A 24071-nucleotide genomic window follows, 5' to 3' on the forward strand; every position below is an offset into this window, starting at 1 on the left:
CTGCCTTGGGTCTTGGGGCTGTTGTTGTGTGCGCTTGTGCAACTCTCCTTTTTTGGAGTTTAAATGGCATTTGGACCTGGTGCCTGTTAGTTGACCACATGCTCAGTGGAAGGCTTGCCGCCGCCCTTGGCAAGTCGCCCTCGGTATGTAGGCAGTCGGAATAGGATGACACATGGCTTCAAGAATTGGCAATGCTTGGGGTAAGACAGAAAGACAGAGACAGGTCCATCTGTTCCCATTTGTTGATGGCCACAAGCCATTTTGGTGTTGGACGGCAGTGAGTGATGGGGAAAAAAGACGACGCGCTGGAGTCTGGATCAATGCGAAGCGAAATGTCGGCAAGGAAATGATCGACATTCCTGCCAAGACCCTAACCCCGCTGTAAGCTTGATAGGCTGCTGGCTGTGCAAAGAAGCGAGCGAGGTGCAGGCTGGTGCAAGTTTTGTTTTCCACTTGATCGGTCGTGGATTGTTCGAACGATGATGAGTGGCATGGATCATGGAGGGAAAGTGAGAGTTGCAAGCGGAGTGGAGACCTGGGAAGGGTTGGTTCAGTTGCTGGCGGGGTCTTGGAACTGAGGGGCCTGGCTGAAGCTTGTTAGGAACAACCTGGGAATGCAAAAGGGACCCGTGAGGAACGAAAGGACGGTCAAGGCCCGGCCCAGGGACCGTTCTGGCCAATTCAGCTTCTCCACCGAGATAGATAGCGTGCCGGCGTCTTACGATCGGCGAGCGCGTCAACGTAACGTGTTCGCATGGACGTGCCCAATTTCATTTTATACGAGCCGTCAAAACAACAAGTGTCATCGGTCATGGCGGTGTAGCGGAGTACATATCTAGGTAGGTATGTAGCTGAGAGGCTGGAAAGAAAAGGGGTTTACCTAGTAATCGGCTGAGTGCACGCGTATGAGGGGGGGAATTGGGTGAGCGTCATATGCCGTGGTGAACGATTTGTTGAACGTTTATTAGTACAAGTTTGATGAGGGATGGTGCGGTGGATGGTGGATGGTGGTTGCCCATCTGCAATGCCTGCCCGTTTACAGGCAAGGCAAGTGTCGCGGGCCTGCCTGGCAGGCTGCTGCAGTGCTGCCTATCTGCTACAGTACCTCTAGAGACCTTTATCAAAGTGGAAGGGACGATGTGCGAATTGGAGGTCCCATACTGTAATACTACTGTCCTGCCCTGCCGGCCCTGTCGACTGAGTGCCGGGCGGGCAAAGACGCGACGCCTCAGTTCTTGTCCAAATCAAACTTCAACCGCATGGAGATCTCCCGGCAAGCTTCCCCGCATCGACCATGTCCCGTCATCTGCTCCACCTGACTTGACTGTCGCTGTCCCTGAAGCATCGTCCGTCGTTCAACAACATCATGCCAAGCACATTCCGGAGACATCTCCACGCCCGAGTTCCACGCAGCATCATGGCCAGACACGGCGCGTCTTGGCAGCTTGCTTCGGGCGCTCACCACTGACACGTCGGGTCCCGCTTACTCACCTCACCTTGTCGCGACATCGATGTCCAAAGACGAGCAAATACCGACCTAGCCAAGCGACCCGACTTGATGGTACGCTTCCACTCTGAATCTTGTGATTGCCCAGCATGGGACAAGACCGGACTCTGTTTCTTTTTCGGTTTCGTTCTGCAGCCACCCATGGGTCCGAATGGGTCCTCACTTTGTTTGACTCCTTTTCCAAGCTCCCGCATTCGAGAACGCACTGCTTGGCTCTCGTCAGGCCCCGTCAAACGCAAACCTGGGCGCCATCCTGGGAAATTCCTGGGATCCCTGGGATCCTACAACGGAACCCTGCCAGCTGGCTCCTCCTCAGTCCTCCCCAGTCAGGTCCTCTCATCCATCCCCCCTTGCCGCTCGAGTACGTTATCTGTACTTAAAGGATCCCCTGTCCCGAACCTCCCGGATCGATTCCTTTCTTGAGACCTCTCTGTGTGATCCTATTATGGTCTCACTGATCATTCCACCGAGACTCCTGTCAGCTTAGCTGTTGCTACACTGTCCTATCATCACACATATCTGCCGCGGGTCTCTGCAGTGTTCAGCATCGGATCGACACCGGTATATTGATTGTCAACCAAATTCCGGCCTAATCTTTTATTGTCTTGTCTCTTGTTACACAATTAGACGCCGTCGTCTCTGTAACTACCATCTTCCTCTTTTCGACATTACAAAGAGGCCCGGAGGGAGCTGCCAGCCATCCAAAGGGGTTTCCCACAGGACACTCCTTTTTCGCTACCACCAGAGCGACGCTTCCTTGACAGCAAGTTCCCAAGACAAACTCCATACCATATACGTCACTTCTCTGGGTTTTGTTTCTTACACATCATCATGACTTCAGCGGCGAACATGGCAGTAAGGGAAAAGCGTCGAGGAACTTCCCAGCAGGATATCGACCAGATGGAGGTTCGAAAGGCTTTGACGGCGGCCGAGTATTCGCGACGACAGTTTGTCCTCAACTTCGCGGCCAGCAAGGACATTCAGCTCCTCATTCCCGGCAAGAAGGCGCAGGCGATCAAGGAAGCCGAAGAGTGGACGGTTATCTGGCTGGCCCAGAATCAGCTCACTACAGTATCCAACGATTTTTTCAAGTACACGGTTGACTTGAGGCTATGGTGCAAGCTCGGTGAGTGCATCCACCTTCTCTGGCTGAGGCATGACTAATCCCTTGAGCAGTCGGTGACGAGATTCCGTTCCCATTTGCGTTCATGAAGTGCCCCAACAATCCCAGCGATGGCGAAAACAGGAGCAGGGCACCAACACCAAAGGGTGATGCTTTCTTGACCAGACATGCCGTCGAGACTACCCCCGACCCCAGCTCCGCTCCCAACCTGCCCGCCAGCAAGCAAGTTAAGAGGCAGTCCCTTCAACGATCGGAATCAGATAACGAGACCGTGACCAGAAGGCATACGGACATGAAGAATGCAAAGACAACTGAAATTCCTCTGAACAAGGCGCGCAGCCTCTCGCTCGACAGCGCGGACGACGACCTGAAGGTACGCAAGAAGTCCAGCAACCGCTTCTTGATGCGGTTGAGCCGCTCATGGGCTCGACGGGTCTCATCCTGAAACCAGTCCCCTCAAGTGCTATAACTTTAGCAGTTTATCATCATTTCATCATCAAAAGTCGAAAATATCCATCAGATATGGACGATAAAGTTTCATTTATCGACATCCCACACCCAGTTCACAGGTACCCGACGGCCTGTTATCAAAACGATCGGCGAACAGAGAAACGAATAAGGCTTATCGGTGCCGGAAAACATACCGAAAAGGGGAAAACGGAGGCCGCCGACTCACCACCCTATACAAACATGCGAGTCCTACATATTAACACGGCACGCGGGCCCAACAACTTGGTTTTTGGGTCCTGGGCTCTACAGCAACGTGCCATTCTGTGCCAGCCAAGCCGCGGCACAATTTCTCCTTTCCAATGACGAAGGAGCGGGAAGGGGGACTATCATCAACAAAAGACACAGGGATGGATGGAGGTGGGCATTGCCCAACGACTGGTTCAAACCAACAGCGACCGGCAAGCAAATGGGAAGAACGTTATGCGGCACATGTGCCAAGAGGCTTGGTATCGGCCGGGAAGGAAACGGTCTTGGCTTTTCGGGTGTTTGGTTCTCGTGCGTGCTGATCACGTTGCATTGACAGCTTGGCAAATGGCACAAGCTCTCACCTCTCTCGGAAGGTGTGTGAAACACGGCGGGAGTCGTCGAAGAACGAGATGATTAGAAAGAAGAATGCGGGAACGAAGCAAAACAGAACAGACCAAACTATCGGAATCGAAGCGAACGATCAACGAAGCGAGAAACATGGCCTTGGCCCTTTTTGCCAAGGCGATCTGAGATAACTTGGTCCCCTTGGCGCCCTTGGCCTCCTTCACCGTTGGATCATCACTTGCATCCCTTATTTCTTGGGACCGGCCAACCGGATCTCGGATGGATGATACGCGTTACATACATACTGCGGCACCTTGGACGGAATTCCAAGGCGGTCGAGACCTCGACAGACAGTCGAGGAATAATTTGGGATTACCCGGGAGGCCGACGGTGATACTTGCACCATACAAGTATCTATCACACCGTCAACGCTCTTTGATGGCTTGGGGCAGTGCCTTTCTTGCCAAGACGTTGCCGAGACCGCGGCTGAAATTCCGATAGGGTGTTTGTTGACAGGTCACTACTGTCGTGAGAGGTCACAAGTTTCGGTCGGTCGAAAGGTCGAGAGGTCACTGGACTTGCTGCAGTCAATTGTGTGCGACCTGGCACTCACATGATGGGTTTGGTTTATTCTGGGGATTTCATTTTCCTTCCCCCCTTGTGCTATTACTGTTTTTGTTTGCGTTTCCGTTTTCAGTGCGTATGTTTGTCTAGCTTTGCATCTTCTCACTATCATATCATACCATCACAAGGGCTTACAGGATTTCTAGGTAGCGCAGGTGTTGGGCTGGGTTATGTCTCTGGCATGTTGTATAATTGGATTGGATATATCGCGCGGGTTTCTTTTTTTCCTTTGCTTGGCCTATCGACATCATCACAGTTTGTTTTGTTGCTTTTTGCTTTCGCAACACTTTTGGGGGATAAAAGGATGAAGAGGTTTTCTCGCTATGTTCTGATTTGGACATGGGAACCGGACGATACATGGTTTCTGGACATCTGTGGACGAATGAATACCCTACTCTTCTTATTGTACTGTTTTTGTAATCCACGCTTACAGCTTATATTGATCTCATTTCCGATCTGGACCTCATTGATAGTCGCATGGGGTGACTGCATATATGAACCATGCTTCAGTTGATGCTGCCTGTCTTTGAACTTATGATGTATTCCTATGCGTCCCTTTCCTGTGTTTGGTTGTTTAGGTAGACATCCTGACATCTTTCATCATTCGGCTCGAAGATCTTTGGTGACTCTCTATAGATACTTGAGAGGCAATGCGTAATTGAGTAGTCTGGAGATTCTGTACTGACTTTATTATCACCTGATGTATAACGCCGCAGGCATATGGTCGACGTCTATCATCGGATCATTTGTTTTTGTGCTATTCGGCGCACAGTTAGTATTATCGGCACCATCATATACCTTGGCCACCTTGCCAGTCCATGGAGCCGTAGACGACACTAGCAGCTCACAGCAGCTGGTGCATACCAGCACATCGACCCCCAATTCCCAGAATGAGGCTATCACTAACGACATAACTCCTTCCACCCCCTTCTCTTCTTACCACGTCACAGTCGACGGGATATAACCAATACGCAATAGTAACAAATGAAGTTTGCACGTACCTGGTCAATGGGATTTCTATGTTGTCGCGTCGTGGAACATGTACCTATACCCATAGCCAGTACGCTCCTTGGATATTCACTTAACGTCCATTTATCCTTCTCATGCCCTTCCCTTCCCATGTTATGTCAATGTTGAGAAGACCGGATGTCATTCTTGGTTCTGCAGGTTTGCATCCTTTATAGTAGCATTAAATACTTGCGTTGTCATGGTGTCCGGGGCAACGAGAGCCGTTCAATATTGATACCACTATGCTATAGTCTCAGCCATGCATAGTATAGACTGCTAATTTCTTCAAAGGAGCGACGGATTTCTCTATGTTTATCTTATCATACGTCTCAAAGCACCATCCCAAGATAGCCGCCCAGCACGCGTTGCTCTGAACCAGCTATCGAACCCGCCTTCTCATTACTCAAGCCAGCTAGTCTGATTTCTTCTAACTTTTCGTCTGATGTATTTTGCGGTTAGTCACACGTCAAGGTTCGAGTGAATGGGCTCTCATTTTCTGGAACCTTGTTGCTGCCTGCCGCGAGGACTTCACCCTCTTGGTCGTCTCCCCTCCGCGTTTCGATTTTCTTTTCGACAACAAACTCTTGACCTGTGCAGCTTGGGGGGTTTTCTACACGTCTGGGTATCATACTTATCTAAGAGATAGCCAGAACAGTCAGTGGAGTTTGCACAAACGGCGCTCGCCACAAAAACAAAGTCCAGAAGTTGACCCGCTCTTGCCAGAGTAAACACCCCCACCCTCCAAACTCTCCTTCTGCCACGAACAATCTCCTCCACAGCCCACTGGGCAAGAACGTTTTTACACTCATTTCTCTTTCCTCGTTTTCGCGCCTTCTACCTTCAGCTCTAGCAAATCTTCAAGCAACAGCAACCATGGCGGAAATGGTCGATCCCAATGCCCCGCCCGCCGCCAGGGACGGCTACGACTCCGATGGCGATTACGACATGGGCTACAATGACGATGATTTTGACGCATGGTTCCAAGCCGGGAACTTTGAGGGTGCCAGCAATCAATCAAGTAGTCCTGGTAACCATATCCAGCAATGCGCGAACCTAGCGCGTCAGATATTATCCAGATCGCCGCCGCCGGCCGAGCCTGTGCCGCATACACCATACGAGTCCGCAGTCGACATGGAGGAGGCACCGCCACCATCAGCACCCATCTACAAACCAGGAGTACCGCCCATCCCTCCTCGGCCGTCCCCCACCTTTCGACTTCCATCAATCGACACCGTTTACGACGGTCTGCTAGCACCGAGCTCTCCTGCCCGGGAGCAAGCTTGCCTACCAGCGCAAGGTCCGGCACCCCCGCCGATTGCACCTCCCGTTCCCCATCACGAAGACGATGTACTCGAGGTGATCGACCCCAACGGCAACATTATTGTCGGGTCCGGCGGCCCGCAACGCCAGAGATTCCTCGCCAGTACTGCCGCCATCCTTCGTTCCTCCCCAGTTCTCGCCGCGATTATCATGCCCGAGAGGCACAGCCAGGTCAATCAACAGCCCCCGCCGCCCCCGACACCAAGTCCTCTGCGCTCACCTGCCGCCTTCGTAATACCGCCTGAGCAGGATAGGTCCTCCCTTCCGACTCTTTTTATCCCAGACGTAGAGGACAGAGTGTGCAAAACGTTCCTACTCGTCATCCACGGGTTCCTCAATAGAGTTGAGAAGAGCTTCAAGAGTGTCCAACTTTTTTACGACCTTTTGATGTTTACCCATCGCTACGGAATGACATTGAGCCTCCAATCGGTGGCGGTTCCCTGGCTCAAGAGAATCTATCACGAGAACCCCCTCCGCCATGACGAGGTGGCAAAGCAGCTTTGGATAGTCTACGAGTTGGGTCACCTCAAGATGATAAGGCATACTATCCGCTGTATGGTCAAGACAGCAAGGATCAATAAGGATGGTCAGCTGCTGGGATACGGAGCCCAGGAAGGGAAGGATGAGTACACGCAGTGGGCTCCGTTGGTGCATTTGGGATTGCTTAGTATGTTTACCCCTCTTCCTGATTGCTGGTTGTTTTCCCACGCATGGTTCAACGATGCACGGCAACGCCACGTTGATGTTGATGATGGTTGATTCATATAGCATCATCCAAGCTAACAAGAACATTGAACATAGGGGACATTACAATCTGCCGACAGCGCGTCATAAACCGGCTCCTCTTCGAAGTCGAGCAAGTAATCGAACGTCTCACATCATCCCCTCCAGTTCTCCCTCCACGCGACCCCAGCGACGATGAAGAAGTCCAAAACTATAGAGCTAGAAGTCACGATCCTAGAAATCCCAGACAGCCTATCGAGATCCCGTCAGACGACACCCCTCGACAGTTATGCGTCTCCCGCAGGCCTCCAGGGAGAGTCACCCACGCGGTAAATTGCGACGCCAGCATGCTCGGAGCTCTCCAACGTGTATTGCGCCAGGAGGGATGGGCTACGATGGACTTGACTTGCAGTCCGAGTCATCTATACAGGCGGATCAAGAAGATTGGGAAGACGGCGACCGAACAGGTGGTGATTACGCATACCCTAAAGGGTCATAGGGCGTGCGATCCGTTTGGGGATGATAAGTGGATTAGGCTGGATGAACTGATTATGCGGGAGGTGAAGATGATTCCGTTTGACGTTGAGGAGCTCAAGAAGCGGGGAGGAATGATGGGGTTTTCGATTCAAGATTGGAAGTGAGCTTAGGTCTTTGAAGGATAGGGAGCAAGGTGGTATAATGAGAATCTGTTGTAGGTGGTCGTTTTGTTTGTCATGTCTTGGGGACACCTCATGACTGCACATCACAGGTTCTGTTAGTTATCAGTTGGAATGATGCGTTTGATTGGGGGGAATTGGGGTGGTATGGAAACGGAGCGTTATCTCGAATATGGACAACTGGACATCGGATTAGTTATCATGATTCCCATTCCCACCGCCAGAGTCTCAAGCATATAAGAAAGTTGGGAAGTTACTTAGGAGTGAGAGTCCTCGTTGCCATCTCAAGGAATCTACTTTGTTTTCGTTGATTACTCAACATTGTCACTCGAGAATGACACTCCACGGATCGCCCGAATGTGGGGGGAATTGTTTAGTAAACATTTGGGGGATTCTCTTCCAATCTCCTGCAAGGAAGAATGAAACCAATGCGAATATAACGTTGAAACAGATGAGTGATGGACGAGTGTCGACAATGAGTCCAGCGGTTGTTGTTTGCCTTTCAGTTGTGGAATAACTTCCTTGAGGCTGGTCCGCTCGGTTCGCATTCAGGGGACGTCACTCGAAGTCCAAGCAAACAGCGACGAGGATTGGACCATTGGACAATTCGGGCAGAGTAAGATGTGAGAGTGAAGAGTCGGAAACAGAGCTCTGTACTATCAGAAGTATGTGTCGCTGTACTATCTCTGTATATGTACATTGTACATGGGCGGATTTGTTGAGACCTGGGCGCGCCCTTTGATCGACGTTGGGGTCCACTAAACATCGTACCGTGGTACCTTCCCCGCTCCCTGTCATCGTGGGGCATCATTGTACACACATACCACTTCGGCTGCAACATACGTGAATATTCGAAATCCTCAGCGTTACTTTTATGTTTCAAGGGCGAAGGTGTCAGCTTTTACGTTCCGACTAACTTTGACAATTGCGAATACTTAATATACACCAACTCTCTGAAGTTTGTCAGCGCGGGATGCGCCCTATATATTTTTGTAGCTAGCGGGTGACAGGGGAGTTTTCAAGCAGGACCTGACACGTCTATCTACGCGATATGATTGGCTGAAATCGCCTGGTTTCAAGATGAGAAAGAGTTGACAGAAGGAACGGAATCGAACACCCGCACTTCTATACTCTGGCTTCAAACCGCCTGAATCGCCCAGAGCCTCCTCCCCCGAGGTAGGTACCTTACTATAATCGGTAAAGTTACCTCTACAGGGCATTTTGTAAATAATGATTTGTAATCTCTGCGTAACACCCGATCGACCTATGGAACTGTGGGCTCGGCTGTGTGAAAACCAAGTGGACTGTATGGTAGACCCGCTTCTCGGCTCAGTTCCCGAATGACATAAATACAAGCAGCGAGCCCAACACCACCGAAGTCTCAGTCTGTCTCATCATCACCAAGCAAAGTCAAACACATCTCACAAGCAATTTCAAGCTCAAGTCGCCATGGCCAACCAAGACCAACAAATCACCTTCTTCGACATCCCCAGCAAGGATGGTCGCACATGGACTCTCAACCCATGGAAGAGTAAGAAACCAGAATACCGTCCCATCCATCCATCTATCCATCCCTCACCACACCCCCCCTTCCCAATTTTCTCACCTAAACAGCTCACTAACAAAGCTTTCTCTCCTAAACCAGCCCGCTTCGCCCTCAACTACAAGTCCCTCCCTTACCACACTCAATGGCTCGAATACCCCGACATCCGCCCCACTCTCTCCCCGCACCTCCCGCCCGCCGCCCCCGAGCCCTCCACGAGCTCCTACACCATCCCCGCCATCCGCTTCCCCGACGGCACCTACATGATGGACTCCAAGCCCATCGCCGTGGCGCTCGAGGAGCGCTACCCGGCTCCGCAGTACCCTTCGCTGCACCTGGACACCCCCGCCCTCGCCAAGCTCGAGTCCCTCATGCCCGGCATGATGGGCAAACTGGTCGGTGTCTTTGTCCCGGGGGCCGTCAAGAACATTTTGGGCCCTAAAAGCCAGCCGTACTTTATCAGCACGCGGGAGGCGGCGTTTGGCATGTCGATTGATGAGCTGCAGAAGACGCAGGGCGGGGTCCAGGCTTATGAGAAGATCCGGGAGGAGTTGCACGAGGCTACGGCTTTGTTGAAGCAGAATGCTGCGGGACCGTTCTTTGAGGGAGATAAGGTGTCGTATGCGGACTTTGTGTGGGCCGGGTTTTTGCTGTTCATGAAGTACGCGGACGCGGAAGGGTTTGACAAGTTGTTGGAGGCCACGGGGGATAAGGAGGCGAATGAGAGGTTGTTGGAGGGCGTGAAGCCTTGGGCGAGGGATGATATCTGATTGGGTCGGGATGTGATGTGGTGAGAAAGAAGCTTGGAGTAATGGGTACTATTCTTCCAATGGGTAACAGAACAAGGTTACAGCTTTGGATTAGTGATGTGATTGGTTTTTCGCGATGAAGCTCCCAATCCCTGCGCCTATGGAAGCTAAGCATTCCCCAAAGGGTCTCTTTAGCAGGCATTCATTTTACTCGGCCACTTGTTGTCCGTTATGGATATATGTAGTATACGGCTTACGGTGCAGGGCTTCAAAAGGTGACTGTTCATTTTAGGGAGGGATGTGACACTTTTTATTCATGCCGTCAATAAGCTTCTCGATCATCAGTACACATGACGGTTGGTAGGAGACCTGAATTGGTCATCGGTGCGTCAACCCAAGTCGAACATGGCTAATTGTAGCTTCTAGAGAGGCACACACACATGACAGAACACCGGAGAGTATACGTGAAACAATGATAGTTGAGGTTGAACTTTTTAATTATTCTATTTCATTACTTCATCCATTCGTCACAAAGCCAGCCCTTTACCTGTCACGGCCGTAGGTGGCAGGAGGCGTGGGCTTGTTGTCAAGAACAGACTCAATCTCCTCCATGATTTCAGGAGTGAGCTTGTCAATAAGGGGCAGAGCCTTGAGGTTGTCCTCGATCTGCTCAACCTTGGTAGCACCGAGAATGACAGTGCTGACGTTGGGGTTCTTGGCAGCCCAGGCAAGAGCAAGGTGAGTGACGGTAGCACCGAGGCGCTCGGCGATCTTGGTCAACTTGCGGACCTTCTCGATCTTGGCCTGACCCTCCTCAGACTGCAGGCTCTTGATGGTGTTCTCGAAGAAGGCCTTGTTGGTGGCAAAGCGAGAGTCCTCGGGAATGCCGTCGTTGTACTTGCCGGTGAGCAAGCCGCTGGCGAGAGGAGACCAGATGGTGGTGCCGTAGCCGTGCTCCTTGAAGAGGGGAGCGTACTCGTTCTCGAAACGCTCGCGGTGGAAGGCGTTGTACTGGGGCTGCTCGACGACGGGGGCGATCAGGTTGTGCTTGTCGGCGAGGTGGATGGCCTCCTTGATCTGGACGGCGCTCCACTCAGAGGTACCCCAGTAGTAGGCGAGGTTGAGGTTGCGGATGACCTGGGTGAAGGCCTCGACGATCTCCAGCATGGGGGTGGCAGCGTCGGGACGGTGGGCGAAGACGACATCGACGTAAGGGGTCTGGAGACGGTTGACCGAGGCCTTGAGACCCTCAACAATGTGCTTGCGGCTGAGACCGCGAGTGTTGGGCTCCTTGCGACCGGTGCCAAAGAAGACCTTGGTGGTCAAGACGTACTCGTCACGGGGCCAGCCGAGCTCCTTGAGCGCCTGACCCATTTCGACCTCGGAAGCTCCGTTCGCATATACCTCAGCGGTGTCAAAGGTTTGCTGTTGAAGACGCGGTTAGTTTGGTGTCTTTGGTGGTGAGCTGGACGGACATAGGATCAAGACGTACAATGCCATGGTTCCAGGCAGTCTGGAGGCACTTCTTGACGATCTCGCCCTTCTGAGTACCACCGTAGGTGAGCCAGCCACCGAGGGAGAAGATGGAAACCTGGAGACCGGTGTTGCCCAGGTAGCGGAACTTCATGTCCTTGGGCTCGTAGGCCGTGGGAACGACGGGGGAATCGGAAGCCATTGTGTTTGTTTGTCTGGATGGTGTTGTGGAATAGAGACGAGATGGACAGGAAGAGAGCGGGACGAAGCTGGCTTTTAAACGGACCGCGGGAAGGAGAGACTTGGAGAATGGGATGAGGAGGGGCCTGGGCGACATTTCAAACCCAAATATTCAGTGGAGATAAAGGACGGAGCTGTCTCTAATCCCCGCTCAACAACCGGAGCTTGCGTCCTTTTCTAGTGTAGGCGGCAACCCACCATTTCCGTCCATGGCGATGGTCAGTATCGAACCGGTGGAGCTGAAAGGTCGCAACAGCGATTGCGATGGTGACGACATGCATTTGTCAACCTCCCGTCTCCTCGATCACTTCCCCTTGTATGTACACCCCCCAAAAGGCATTGTTGGCCGGAAATAACTGGCACCGCGATGATTATCAGGATACGATACGATACTCATATTTTGTTGCCGGTCTGCCGCGGTGAAAATCCGACACCTTGACGGCCAATGGCTGCGGGGAGCGGGGTAGCTGGAGGTCAGATTGCTCGATGACGCCGGCGGGGTACTAAGGAGCTAAGGACGCCGAATGCGACCGTCTCGGGCGGTCACCAAATTGTTTTAGTAAGCAGCTCCATGACGCAAGAAATTGCTGTGGAAACCCACGTTTTCGGGAGCCGTGGAGAGCCGCGAGCACTTCTTCAACCGGTTCCGTTCCCACACAAGATTGTATTACGTGTACTGAGACCTTTGGCCGCGTTCTTGGCGGGTGATCAGGGGCCAACTGCCATGGGTCTCATCAAACAATCTTCAGTTGTCAGGGACGAGCTTGGTCCGCCTAAAAAGATTGAGGTGACCCAAGTGCTCTGGTACCTAGGTATGTGCCCAGAAAGCCATGTGAATTGGCATGAATATGATGCCCACTGACCCAAGGAGTCGGGTTTCGTTCCTGTACCCAAGATGGATGTATCGACGTCCAGAGGCGACCAATCTTCTCAAAAGAATGTACTATGTATGTAAGTGACGGGATGGGGTTGGAGGAATTGACGTCCCCGGCAGCACTTCATGGGGCTCTCGCTTCCCCGGAACGATGCCAAGCTTGGGGTTCTGGCCTGGCCTCCGGAGATAGGTGCTCGGCCCCACAGACAACAATCCGGGGGCCGGGACCCACGGACCCCGTTGCAGATACACTACATAGTGTAGTAGCGGGATGACTTCCCGTCGACTTCCAGACATCACTACATACCGGTTGATCCATGATTCTTTCATCACGGTTTTGAGGCCATCTTGCATTGAAATTAAAAGGTTGAGTTAGATGGCGTGGATCGCTTAAGGAAAGTTAAGTGCCTCGACCAGACGCCGATTCTCTAAAACCTTGGCTCATCTGCGCGCCAGGATGAGTACAAGTACGAGATCCACCGCAAACCAGACCCTGAAAACGAAAATGAAGTTGAAGAACTCTAGGGCCTAGCTGCTCTGGAGAGATCCTTGATTCTATAGGCTAGTTAGTGTATAGGGCTCAAGCACGCGGCAGAGTGACGATCCGGCCAGCTTGCCGATTCGCACATCTGGGACTTGGTTCTCCGTGCGTAGGGCAGAAAGTGTTCCTATCCCCGTTCAATAACTCCGAGCCTTCAATCCCTACAGGGGTTCCGTCATGGATGTTCTGGTCAAACTATCCCCCTCGGCCTGTTACCTACGTACCTACCTGCCAGGCCTGCGCTCATCAACACCAACCTTTCATCCCATTTCATCTCTTCCCATCCCGTCCAGCCGTCTGCCCGCACCTATCAACTAGGTACCCCTTCCCATACCAGGCACCTAATGGCTCTATAATTGCTCTCTTTGGTACCTGTAGTCACCAACAACCGCTTGGCCGAATGGCGCAATGGTCTACCGTCCTAACAACTCAAACTCCCAAAACATTCCTGTCCGGTTGGGAAACGATGATGTACATTCAAGTAACCGATAGCGTGTTCCACATCGTAAGCCCCGTCCACAATTCAAGGATCTGCAGGTGTGAGCAGCGACAGAAGAAGGTAATCACAAGTGCAAAGTCACCCCCCTATAAAAAAAATAGTTAGGGTGTTTCGATGGTTAACCGGTGTGCGCTGATCGGCTGAGCGGTTGTTGGTATCTTTTTTCTTTTTGTATCTTTTTGTACCTTTTTCGGGGGCTGATGGTAGAGGAGGGTTGTGTCTAGCAAGGCTGTGTGTTCGACTCCTTATCCTCCCGCAATCTTTTTTTTTTTACCCCTTTTTCTCAAAAAGTCTCAACAACTGCCCAAGGCCCTAACCATCTCCTCTGTCTTCCTCATATGGTCTCCCGCCCCTTCCCTCCCTCCTTCGCAGCCTCATATCCATGCCCTCCTCTACACCCCCACCGCCTCTCCAAACAACGGTTTCCCGATCCCTCCACCCCAACTCCCTCCTCAACTTCTCATCACTAATCCACTGCGGGAAGTCAGCCACCAGATCTGATGGCCTCTACCACCACCGCCGCCCCCCTCCCTTTACTTCTTGTTGCAAAAGAATACACTACCGCCAAAAGCGACATACCCCTCCCCTCTCGCACATTGCTCGGCATCCGCACTGCAGGATTGGAGATGGGACTTTGCGAGTTGCTCAGGCGGTTTTTTTCTAGGATTTTCACTTGGGTCTCTCTGCGTTGCCAATCAAACGCTGCATGCTGCTTTTGGATGAGATGAATAGGGAACGGTGTTGTGGGAAGAAACAAATGATATTTCCCGTAGTAGGCATGACATTTGAGCTGTCTTCTCCGGTCGATCGGTCGAGTTACAAGCGCTTGCCAATAACGTGTTGATATTCACGGTGGAAAACAATAGCATGCGTCAGGCGGTAAGGGTAGAAATATTCATAATCATTAACTGTCATGAGCATGTTTGCGAACTACTAGCTAGCTGGGAAGCGAAGACACAAAAGTTCGAAATGGTCCGCTTGAATGTGAACAACAGAAAGACGGGACATATTAACTTACCAGTGGTTTAATTCTTACCCAGGCTGTGTTATATCTGAACCTAGACCATCGTGAGCAGCTTTCAACTCAGGGAAAACGATGGGATACTTAGCTGAGAGGGTTTGTTTGTATCCGACCGTAAGCCGCGAGATGGGAACGGTCGGATGCATATCATCACTACTCAGCGTTAGTCGTTTACTCATGCAAACATCGAACACCAAATCAAAGGCGTGAAAAAAAACTACCAGCGCCGGCCACCAAGGACCGTCGCCACGCTTGTACTGAAATAAAAGGGATTTACCATGAAAAATCGAAGAGCAGATATGTACAGTCACGGGACATATGTACAGGGGTATCGGTAGTAGGCCCATCCACCTTGCCCTCAGGCTCCGAAACGCCAAAAACTCCCTGCCATGTGCTAACTATCAATTCTCTTCCGTCCCCTGAGCCTCGTCCTATCCGATGACGGTTTGTGGACGCGACTAGAACTACTTGTCTGTGTCTTCCTCCCCAGACTCCTTCCTCTTTGCAAGGGGTTCAACATCCTCTGCTTAAGCCTCTTCATGTATCCTGTTTCCTTCCAACGGCGAGCTGCGTCGTCCACCACCTGGGTACGGTGAGTCGGCAGCTCTGGCTTCCTGGGATCACGTTGCTGCATGCTACTCCGGGTTTCCTGACCAGAGAGAGGACGCGCAGATGATGGTGAAAGACTCCGGTGTCGTCGACAGGGCAATGATGGCTTCGTCTGCTCGAAGAAAGCTGCAGCATGATGCTCGGGTTTCGGGGTAGGCGTTTCTGCCTCGGAAGTAATCGAGAGGTCCGTGGGATGATCCGAGGGTTCCTTTCCTGATGCCACTTCGGGAGTGGCATCCTCCTCCTCCTGCTGCTCAGGAGCAGGTGTGGTAACCTCCGACACGTCATAGAGTGTAGAGGCGGACGATTCCAAATGGTCGGATTCGTATTCGGAGTAGGAGAGGGTACGGGCTGGGGTAAGGGCGAAGTCCGGTTGAGAGCCATCCGCATGGGAATCTACAGACGAGCTCGAGCACATGGTCATGGAGCGCGGAGACGGCGGCAGATGGTCCTTAACAATGGACTCCTCATCCGCAATTTCGAGCGGCTCCTCTGTCATCAAAATCGGATCGCAGTAGTACTCATCGTCGAAAAGAGAGGGGCAGGAATCGGCACTGCTGGAGGTGACGGAGCCAGAATCGGCGGATTTGTGCCAGGGATGTTGCTCGGGAAGGTATGATGCAAAGTATCGAACAAGCGAATCAAGCGACCTTGTTCGGAAGAGCTGGACAGCGTGCTGCCACTGATCGGTCCCAATCAGGGAAGGGTTTCCAATGATCTCGAATGCTGCAGATTCAAGAGACTCGTTCAGTTCGCGAACGCGGAGTTGCTTCCGCTCGGCAAGGAGCTGATGTAACTCATCGGCGGTGGTGGCCCTGTGTGCTAGTTCGTAGACGTCATGGTGAAAGGCCTCGGGGTCGAGAATGGCGAGGCTAAAGGTGTTGTACTGATCGTGGAGCTTAGTCTCGAGGTCCTCTCTCTGTAAGCCAAACTTCCAGTAAGGCCATGTCCATCCTGGTCCGGTCGGATCGTCCATCTGGGGAGAAGTGCGGTATGATGAAGGGGGTGGGTTCGGTGTGTCGGTCGAGGTCGAGTAGGGGGTCCAAATGCGAACAAGAAGAGAAGATCGAGTGGGTATTGTATTGCTGTAATTAGATAGGTCGTAGGTAGGTAGTAGAGCTGTAATGTTTTGCGTCGTTTCGTAGTTGGGTGGGGGACAGAAATGAAGCCAAAGTCGAAAACCGGGTGAGTGGTGCTTCACCACAAGGTGATGGGATGTTCAAAATCAAGACTCGTGGGCCTTGCACTGGTGCAGAAAGCCATTTAGTAACCGACAAAATCACACATGGTGAAGGGATAAGTATCTATTGATTTTATTTTTTGGTGTTTTGGTGGAAAGGTAGGGGTCCGATGCCGACGGGAGTCTCGATCGTGCTCAATTGCAGGTGGGCTCGTTGAGGTTTGAAGGTGAGGTATACGACGGCGGTGATGAGGAGATGAAGGCCTCAAGCGAAGGAGGCGGACGAGGCCAACGGGGGGATGCGCTGGGTGTTGGAAAGACCAGCAGAGTGATGCGACGCCACAGACTGTCTCGCCAGACGGCCCCCAACGCCAGATGGTCTGGGTGCTTGGCAGAGATGTTGCCCAATGAGATGGCCGCTGAGGTGGGCTCGGCAGGAAAGGGAACGGAAAGCGGGACACGAGGAGCTGAGCCTGCGGCCGGAGGGTTACACTCAAACAACACCCAGCCAATCGAAGCGACAACCACTCACACTGATTGCTACACAACAGTCCTCTTCCGGTCTAGCTTCTAAAAGACTTGCATGAAGCACATTTTTCGTCATCCCTCGCTTTGCGCGCTGTTGTCTCTAGAATGCCCGATTGCGGTCAAATCATTGCACTTTCGACCTGGCACCCTCCCCCCATTCCTTGCAGGTCATCACTGCAGTGTGTGTGCCTACCGTCGTCCGTCTTTTCCGTCATCGTGACTTGCGCTGCCCTCCGTCCGATACAGCGATTGAGGTTTTCTTTCAGTTCATGATGAATCATCGAGACTTTGTTGACGGGGGACATCTTTCGGTTGTGAAATCAAGACTTTTGACGATGCTAGCTCAAACGAGTCATGACAAAATCATGACAATGGCGGCCATTCACGGGTAAAAACAGCATCGATAAATTGCAAACGCCGTCCAGCCGCTCTTGCCTGGAACAGCAACTGCAACAACGCGAGCTTTTCGAAACCCCCCACCCTCTTCGCTTCCTTCCTCACCCCATCAGTCAGCCCAGCGCCAACAGAAGAAGGCGCACCCAGCCGCAAACCTGAGCCATCCTTCAGTTGTGTTGAGGTTCATTTCGTCAGTTCCAATTCGAGGGGAAATCAGGGAAGGCAGCAAATGTGCTGGCTGGGTTCACTCCAGTCTCTCGGCAAACGAGGGCTTTGAGGTGTGGCAATACAAACCGAAGGATCGAGGGCGCTGACATCAGAAATGAATCGATGCAACTTGGAGACCGAGTGAGTGTCAATATGCGAGTCTGACGACAACCTCCGACTCCCACTCACTTCCAAAGGCTCACCACGAGGCTCGTCATCAGTGGGAAACCTCTTCCCTTTTATGGTTCAACTCCGTTTGCGCGACGGAAGCAGCATGTCCAGATCGACACTACAACGTGAGCACATGAGTTGTGACCCGCGTGTGCTTGTTGCTGATGATGAGAGATTCGACCTCGGTGCCAGAATCTTCACCGCGGTGAGTTAGTCGGAGGAGGAACGTGACACAGGAAAGAGACCAAGGGCCCATCGGCAATAAACCAGATGGCATCAACTGACGATAGCAAGTGGTCGCCTTGGCAGCTGACGGCCCCTCATGTGGTGCTGCCTCGAGAACCCGACGCGCTTTCCAGTTTCAGGTGGACCACAGATGAACCAGTCAGACTCGGTTGTCAACGCTGTTCTTGGCCATCGGGGGCAGGGAACATGGCGCCAATGAAGCCTCATGAGGCCTAACACCAGCGTGGGATGGTCGCCGGCTGTCGCCCCTTACAAATACTATATCCTGCTTCCCTGGCCATCTTCTTCTCTTGTGTTGGAGGTTTCCCGGCTGATGGCTCTGCGTTTTCGCAGTCCTTGAATCATCTGGTCGTCCGTCTCAAAGTCGAGATAGACGATGTGACAGGCGGGGGGCATGGGCTGTGAGGCACTGCACTAACATGGCAGCACCGCCCTCTTCGGGAAGTTGTGCTAGCTAGGCACCAGCCTCAGCTCACTTTGGTCAGGTCGGGTCATCTCTTCTTCGTCGCGTTTCGATTGATGACTCTCTCCCCCCCTCTCTTACACTTTCCCCTCTTCTCTCTCGCCCTGTTCTGAGCTTCTCTGACCCCTGGCGCACACATCTTGTCTGACATTGCAAAGAAAACGGCCCGGAGCTCTTGTTCTTCCATCTTGTTCGGCGAGGCTGAGACTAAGGTATCCCATCAGGAGGCTTGCTCTTCCACCTGCCCTCGTCTCGTCCGTTCATCTGACAACCTATTGATGGTCATTCTGCAACAATAGCAATTATGGCTCCTTGAACACGACAATAACTTGTTTTTGTCTTTTGCAGCCCGCTGAATTTGTTGCAGCAGGGCTCTTGCTTGGTTCGCATTTAGTCTGACCAACGCGCTTCAGTTCTTCTTTTCAGCGGTAGTCTGCCGAATCACCTTGACTATACTACAGCTGCCATTCGCTCTATCTGCGCTCTTCTATACCACTTTACCACAAACCCGATTTCCATAGCCGCCTACCAGTTGGCTTGATAGGACGCTTGAACCATCATTCAACCAGCACCAAGATATTGCAATACCTTGTCCCTCGATCCGTGCACCGGCCCGCGGCATGGTTGACTCCAAGGAAACCTCCGAATTCTCGGAGAAGACGGAGGCCTTCTCCCAGTCCGAGATTCTGGCGCGGTTTCGAGAAGACCGCCGCGAGAGGGAAGAACTTCAACTTGCCCTCAACAGCACCGTCTCGCTCGATAGCCTAGTTATTCCGCCGGATGAAGACATTCGAATTCTTTTCAGGCCGCCCCGGGGGCGACCGGTCAGTCCAGGTAGCTTGGAGAACTGCAGGTGGCTAGCTCTGCGCGCCGAGGTTGCAGGAAAGGACCAGGATCAACACAAGGTGCTTGCCGTTACGCAAACATCCCGGGATATCAAGTTCTCTGTCCGAATCCCCGGCATGCTGTGGTGCGAGCTCTATTATGATCCGGCCAGCGATAAGCTCATCCTTGTCAATCGTTCCAATGCTCCATTCATCCTATCCCGTGCCTCCACTACCGTTTCAGGGGATAACGAGGAATACGAGGTCAATCCAGGCTTCAATAAAGACGTCTTTCCGGGCACCTGGCGAATCAGGTTCTACAATTCCGATGTGCTTGACTTTCGTATCCTTGAGAAAAAGCCAACGCTTTTCCGGATTCCATCTATCGATTCATCAACTTCATGCCAGCTCGTGAGAAAGCGCTCCTATGTGGGTGATGACGAAGATGAAATTTCGAGCAACAAGAAGCCTCGAGGATCCGAGGACATCGAAATCAAGAAAGAAGACACCGACATTAAGGAAGATGGCGTCATCATGTTCTTGCCAGCAAAGACGAAGCCGCTCGTTCTTCCAAGCCTGACTGGGGAGAAAAAAGAACTCGTCTCCGCGAACGGCAGAAGAGAGCTGATTGCATCCGACGGAAACCTCCTGCAAATTCAACCTGACGAGACGGTCCAAGTGACCGGCGGCGAGCTTGACGAGTATACACTCACAAAGAAGTCGGATATTGCCTCGTCAAGCCTATCGAGCGTTTTTACCGCCGACCACTCAAATGTGCCAGATGGAGTTATTGTGGTAAAGGTGCTTAAGACCCGCACTCCCGCCACCGTCAACAACATGGCTATGGAATCCAGGAACGTGATCCATCAAGCCGATGTCTGGCTTCGGGAGCTTCAGTACCAGGAGAAGCTCCAGCACAAGAGTATCGTACGTCTATACGGCGGCGACGCTCGCTTCCTCTCTCTGTACATGGAGCACGTTGATGCTCGAGATCTAGGATCCAAGGGAATGTGGCGACGAATGAACGACCGGTTTGCCGGTGACCGATCAGACGCAAAGCGCATCGTCCGGGACATTGCCAGTGCCCTGCAGTACATCCATGGACGCGGTCTAGTCCACAATGACATCAAACCCGCCAACATTCTCTACAGCAGAGAGCGTGGTGCCGTCCTGTGCGATCTAGGTCTATCTACCCACGCCAGGGATCCCCCTTCAATCGGCGGTACACCATGGTACATCCCACCAGAATTCATTGCCCTAAAACAACGCGGAGCACCCAGCGATGTTTGGGCCCTGGGGGTAACCATGCTGTACGTCATGGGGAAGATCGCTTTCCCGGACGCCCGTGGCAACAGAGCGCATCCCCAACATCTTCACTGGCTTATTGCCAAAGTTCACCCAAACCCGCGCGATCGGAACCCTCAGCCGAGCGCGGTTAAACACATGCAGCAATGGCTGGGTGAAGTCAACATGGCTCGTGCACAGCTCGATACGCGAGATGATCAAGAGAGGCTAGTGTACGATATGCTATCACCAAATCCAAACCAGAGAATCACGATGAGGGAGATTGTGGCGCGAGTCCACGACCAAATGCCAGAGAAATGAGAGAGTACGATAAATGATATATCGTGATATCTACACTGAAATAGATACCTGTATCTACGCACTACTTGGATTGAAAACGAGGAGCATTTCATATCATCTCACACTGTAAGTCGATAACCCTCCTTCTCGGGTCATAAACTGATGGAAGCGCTGCTCACACCCAGTAGTATTAGAATCTTGTATTTTCAAACTCAAGCTCGCAATTTCCGTGGCATCATCAACAAAAACCCGAAGCCCGTTCCCCGTTTATAGCACCATACCAGTCACAAAGCTCAACGCCATACCCACAGCGGCTGTGAGAGCGACCTTGTTCAACCCAACGAGCGAAGCACCACTCTTCTTGTCGTCTGCGCTCTCGCCGCCTTCGGTGCTATTGCCGCTCGGCCCCTTGACCTGAACAAACGACACCTTATCGTCAGTCTTGCACTCATCCTTCGACAGCGTCGACGCGTTGTCGCGGAACCTAATATCGGCGCACTGTTATCACTCCTGATTAGCGTATTTTCTTTCCCACTCATCACCTTCTTGCCCCTTCCAGAAGCCGAATGAAAGGAAAAACTCACGTTATACAAGGCACTGCCACTCGCCCCCACCGTGACAACCTGGATACTTCCCTCCTGGCCATCCGACATAGTCAAGCCCTCGGGAAGCGGCAAGTCAACGCAGAGCGTACCCGCTCCCGATACGTTCCAGAACGTGGGGCCGGTGAGGGTGTAGTTGAAGTTGGTCACGTTGGCGCCCAGACCGAGGTTGATGAACAGGTACTCCCACGGGTGGTGCAGATCGAGCTTGACGCTGCCGCCTTTAAGGGGCCAGTCGGTGCGGTTACCGGAGGTGGAGGTGGCGGGGGGGACGCCGGCGCCTATGGATGGGGAAGGTGTGTTAGTTTTCTCAAATTTGAGGTGGGAAGAGAGGAAGGAAATGAGGGGAGAGGGATGGATCAAGCTTACACGGGTAGTTCCATTGGGAGTAGTTGGTGCCAGACTCCAGGGTGTTGGCGCGCCAGACGGGGTATTCGAGGTTGAAGTGGGCGGAAGCGAGAGGCGCGATGGCCGCTGTGAGGAGGAGAGTTGCTGAAACCATTTTCGTTGATGTTCGCTGATTGCGTTGATGGTTGTCGGCGCGTGTCGCTTAAGGATCGAAATTATTTCAAAGTCGCGGGGCTTTTCGGGAAGTACGTGCGTAACCAGATATTATTAAATGGTTTGTTGGTTTTGTTTGATTATCGCCGGTTGATATATCCTCAATCCGGTGGACGGTTGAAAAGCACGGGCGAGTCGAGGAAGGGGGGGAAGACCTTGAAAGGTTGTGTGCGAAGGGAAAAGAACACAGCTTTTTAATACCTCAGGCTTCCATGTTTCGTTGTACATAATCTAGTTACTCGCGCTTTCTGATTCGAGAATTGACTGATAAATCTCCCATTCACCGAACCGATGTACAACAAACGAAGTGAGCAAGTTGTTGGTGCCACCAACGTGGAATATGTACATAGGATGCTTGGCGGCGGCAGGCCCCACTATCTTGCTCAAGCTCAGTGCAGCCTTGATACGCAGCTTCCATGTATTCAGGTATGTACCATTTGCGGGACGTACCTTCCACTCCCAATCTACTTTGCTTTTACCTTCTCAGCTGTGAATAACAAGGAAGATGAAGGAAAGTGAAGTAATCCGTGGTCGCAGCTTCGCGGCGGCTTCCAGAACCAGCTTTGAATTTCAAGCGGGAGCAGTGCGGGAGGGCACTTTTTCTTGGCAATCCAATATGAACCTCACCAAAACGGGACACGAAGTGAGCAAGTTATAAGTCAAAAAGGCGTTCCCTCCCCCCATCCCATCTGATATCCTCCTTCCAGCTACCTAGGTAGTCAGCCCTGGCTCCCGTCGAGTCGAGGTTGAGGTCGTCTACGGTTTTCTTTCGATGTCACAGTCTGGACACCATAATCGGATGGGGAAAGGCCCCCTTGCGTTGGCGAAGTGATCTTTTCTATGAACGATTCGGGTAATAACATTGAAGCCGTAGTTAGGTAAGGTAAGTAGGAATCCAGTTCGATCGAGGGTAGCGAAGAAACATCGATGGAAGCTGGGCCAAGCAGAACCTCATAACGAAAGGGACCAGAAGGCAACGTCGTGGCTTCATTGTCAAGTAGTACCTAGAGGTACCTAGGTACCTAAGTTTTCGCTGGGTTGAAGGAAGGTCGGTTGGTGGTTGGTCGGTGTTGGACCATCGATGTAAACTTGCTCAAATGAACGCGCCGCACGAGGTTGGGGTTGGTCGGTCGGGGTTGGGGAAGTTGGTTGCATGCTGCAGGGGCATGCGGGAAGGGACCATCACCATCACCGCTAACTAAGATCCAACGAAGCTCCAGGCTCCCAAGCACGCTCATACCAGACAGACAAGCTGGCACCTTTTAGTTTGGGGCATAACATACATCAGGTCAATGGCGATCAACGTATTTGAAAGGTGCCACGCTGCTTTTTTAGATGTTGGTATAGCAAGGTATGTAGGGAGGTACACTTAGTTGGTGGGTGTTATGGGCCAAGTTTAAATAGGCGGGGTAAGTACCTCTACCTACTCAAGCACTGAACATTATATAATATAACCCCGGATTTTGGGTCTTGGGTGGTGCGGGTTCGTGCCAGGTACCTATGTACTTTAGTTACCTAACAGGGGGGGTCGTGTCTTTTTTCCTACTCGTTAATACAGTCCCGAATTTGTGTTCTACCGGGCATCATAAACCTCAACCTCCCGACTTCAAGGAGGTGCAAGTCGAGATTCACAAATCTTGGGGGAAACCATACTTAAACTTATTCTGCTGTTTCAGTAGCTTTGTATTTGATCGATGCATAGACAACTCGGGAGCGCACGTGGATACAATGCATTCATGTCAGACGAACAAGTTCCGC

At 52.1% G+C, this 24071-nt stretch overlaps 8 protein-coding genes across 8 annotated transcripts; 5 read left to right on the top strand and 3 right to left on the bottom strand.

Annotated features, from left to right (window-relative positions):
- Window positions 1-2338: 2338 nt before the first annotated feature.
- On the top strand, window positions 2339-3075 carry NCU02890 (hypothetical protein; the record flags this gene model as incomplete). Its single annotated transcript, XM_960479.1, has 2 exons — window positions 2339-2633; window positions 2684-3075. The coding sequence occupies 2 exons, from the start codon at window positions 2339-2341 to the stop codon at window positions 3073-3075; spliced, it is 687 nt and encodes a 228-aa protein (XP_965572.1).
- Window positions 3076-3548: 473 nt separating this feature from the next.
- NCU16477 (hypothetical protein) lies at window positions 3549-4809 on the top strand (the record flags this gene model as incomplete). Its single annotated transcript, XM_011395134.1, has 1 exon — window positions 3549-4809. Exon 1 carries the CDS (start codon window positions 4285-4287, stop codon window positions 4807-4809), a length of 525 nt encoding a protein of 174 aa, XP_011393436.1. The 5' UTR covers window positions 3549-4284.
- A 1367-nt stretch (window positions 4810-6176) lies between these two features.
- Window positions 6177-7987, top strand: NCU02889 (hypothetical protein; the record flags this gene model as incomplete). The annotated part of the gene is made up of 2 exons (XM_960478.1): window positions 6177-7290; window positions 7425-7987. 2 exons carry the CDS (start codon window positions 6177-6179, stop codon window positions 7985-7987), a joined length of 1677 nt encoding a protein of 558 aa, XP_965571.1.
- Window positions 7988-9133: 1146 nt separating this feature from the next.
- On the top strand, window positions 9134-10778 carry NCU02888 (hypothetical protein). The gene is made up of 2 exons (XM_960477.3): window positions 9134-9533; window positions 9648-10778. Exons 1-2 carry the CDS (start codon window positions 9452-9454, stop codon window positions 10313-10315), a joined length of 750 nt encoding a protein of 249 aa, XP_965570.1. The 5' UTR covers window positions 9134-9451; the 3' UTR covers window positions 10316-10778.
- On the bottom strand, window positions 10715-12437 carry NCU02887 (voltage-gated potassium channel beta-2 subunit). Its single transcript, XM_960476.3, has 2 exons — window positions 11787-12437; window positions 10715-11719 (listed from the first exon to the last, which is right to left on the bottom strand). The coding sequence occupies exons 1-2, from the start codon at window positions 12102-12104 to the stop codon at window positions 10838-10840; spliced, it is 1200 nt and encodes a 399-aa protein (XP_965569.2). The 5' UTR covers window positions 12105-12437; the 3' UTR covers window positions 10715-10837.
- Window positions 12438-15128: 2691 nt separating this feature from the next.
- Window positions 15129-17006, bottom strand: NCU02886 (hypothetical protein). The gene has a single exon (XM_960475.3). The coding sequence runs from the start codon at window positions 16525-16527 to the stop codon at window positions 15337-15339; it is 1191 nt and encodes a 396-aa protein (XP_965568.2). The 5' UTR covers window positions 16528-17006; the 3' UTR covers window positions 15129-15336.
- A 413-nt stretch (window positions 17007-17419) lies between these two features.
- On the top strand, window positions 17420-22592 carry stk-20 (serine/threonine protein kinase-20). The gene is made up of 2 exons (XM_960474.2): window positions 17420-21276; window positions 21339-22592. The coding sequence occupies exon 1, from the start codon at window positions 19363-19365 to the stop codon at window positions 21169-21171; it is 1809 nt and encodes a 602-aa protein (XP_965567.1). The 5' UTR covers window positions 17420-19362; the 3' UTR covers window positions 21172-21276; window positions 21339-22592.
- NCU02884 (hypothetical protein) lies at window positions 21171-22591 on the bottom strand. The gene is made up of 3 exons (XM_960473.2): window positions 22122-22591; window positions 21735-22033; window positions 21171-21648 (listed from the first exon to the last, which is right to left on the bottom strand). The coding sequence occupies exons 1-3, from the start codon at window positions 22252-22254 to the stop codon at window positions 21418-21420; spliced, it is 663 nt and encodes a 220-aa protein (XP_965566.1). The 5' UTR covers window positions 22255-22591; the 3' UTR covers window positions 21171-21417.
- Window positions 22593-24071: the final 1479 nt, after the last annotated feature.

Source organism: Neurospora crassa, linkage group I (genome assembly GCF_000182925.2).
Source record: "Neurospora crassa OR74A linkage group I, whole genome shotgun sequence".
Classification (NCBI taxonomy): Eukaryota; Fungi; Ascomycota; class Sordariomycetes; order Sordariales; family Sordariaceae; genus Neurospora; species Neurospora crassa.

What these genes read in the sequence shown, in the direction of transcription:
- NCU02887 (XM_960476.3), bottom strand. Translation starts at nt 12,104, where the DNA reads ATGTCGCCCAGGCCCCTCCTCATCCCATTCTCCAAGTCTCTCCTTCCC. An exon ending in CTGCCTGGAACCATGGCATT is followed by an intron (nt 11,720 to 11,786) that starts GTACGTCTTGAT and finishes CGTCTTCAACAG; the next exon opens with CAAACCTTTGACACCGCTGA.
- NCU02884 (XM_960473.2), bottom strand. Translation starts at nt 22,254, where the DNA reads ATGGTTTCAGCAACTCTCCTCCTCACAGCGGCCATCGCGCCTCTCGCT. An exon ending in CTCCCAATGGAACTACCCGT is followed by an intron (nt 22,034 to 22,121) that starts GTAAGCTTGATC and finishes CCCCATCCATAG; the next exon opens with GCGCCGGCGTCCCCCCCGCC. An exon ending in GTGGCAGTGCCTTGTATAAC is followed by an intron (nt 21,649 to 21,734) that starts GTGAGTTTTTCC and finishes GAGTGATAACAG; the next exon opens with TGCGCCGATATTAGGTTCCG.
- NCU02886 (XM_960475.3), bottom strand. Translation starts at nt 16,527, where the DNA reads ATGGACGATCCGACCGGACCAGGATGGACATGGCCTTACTGGAAGTTT.
- stk-20 (XM_960474.2), top strand. Translation starts at nt 19,363, where the DNA reads ATGGTTGACTCCAAGGAAACCTCCGAATTCTCGGAGAAGACGGAGGCC.
- NCU02888 (XM_960477.3), top strand. Translation starts at nt 9,452, where the DNA reads ATGGCCAACCAAGACCAACAAATCACCTTCTTCGACATCCCCAGCAAG. An exon ending in GACTCTCAACCCATGGAAGA is followed by an intron (nt 9,534 to 9,647) that starts GTAAGAAACCAG and finishes CTCCTAAACCAG; the next exon opens with CCCGCTTCGCCCTCAACTAC.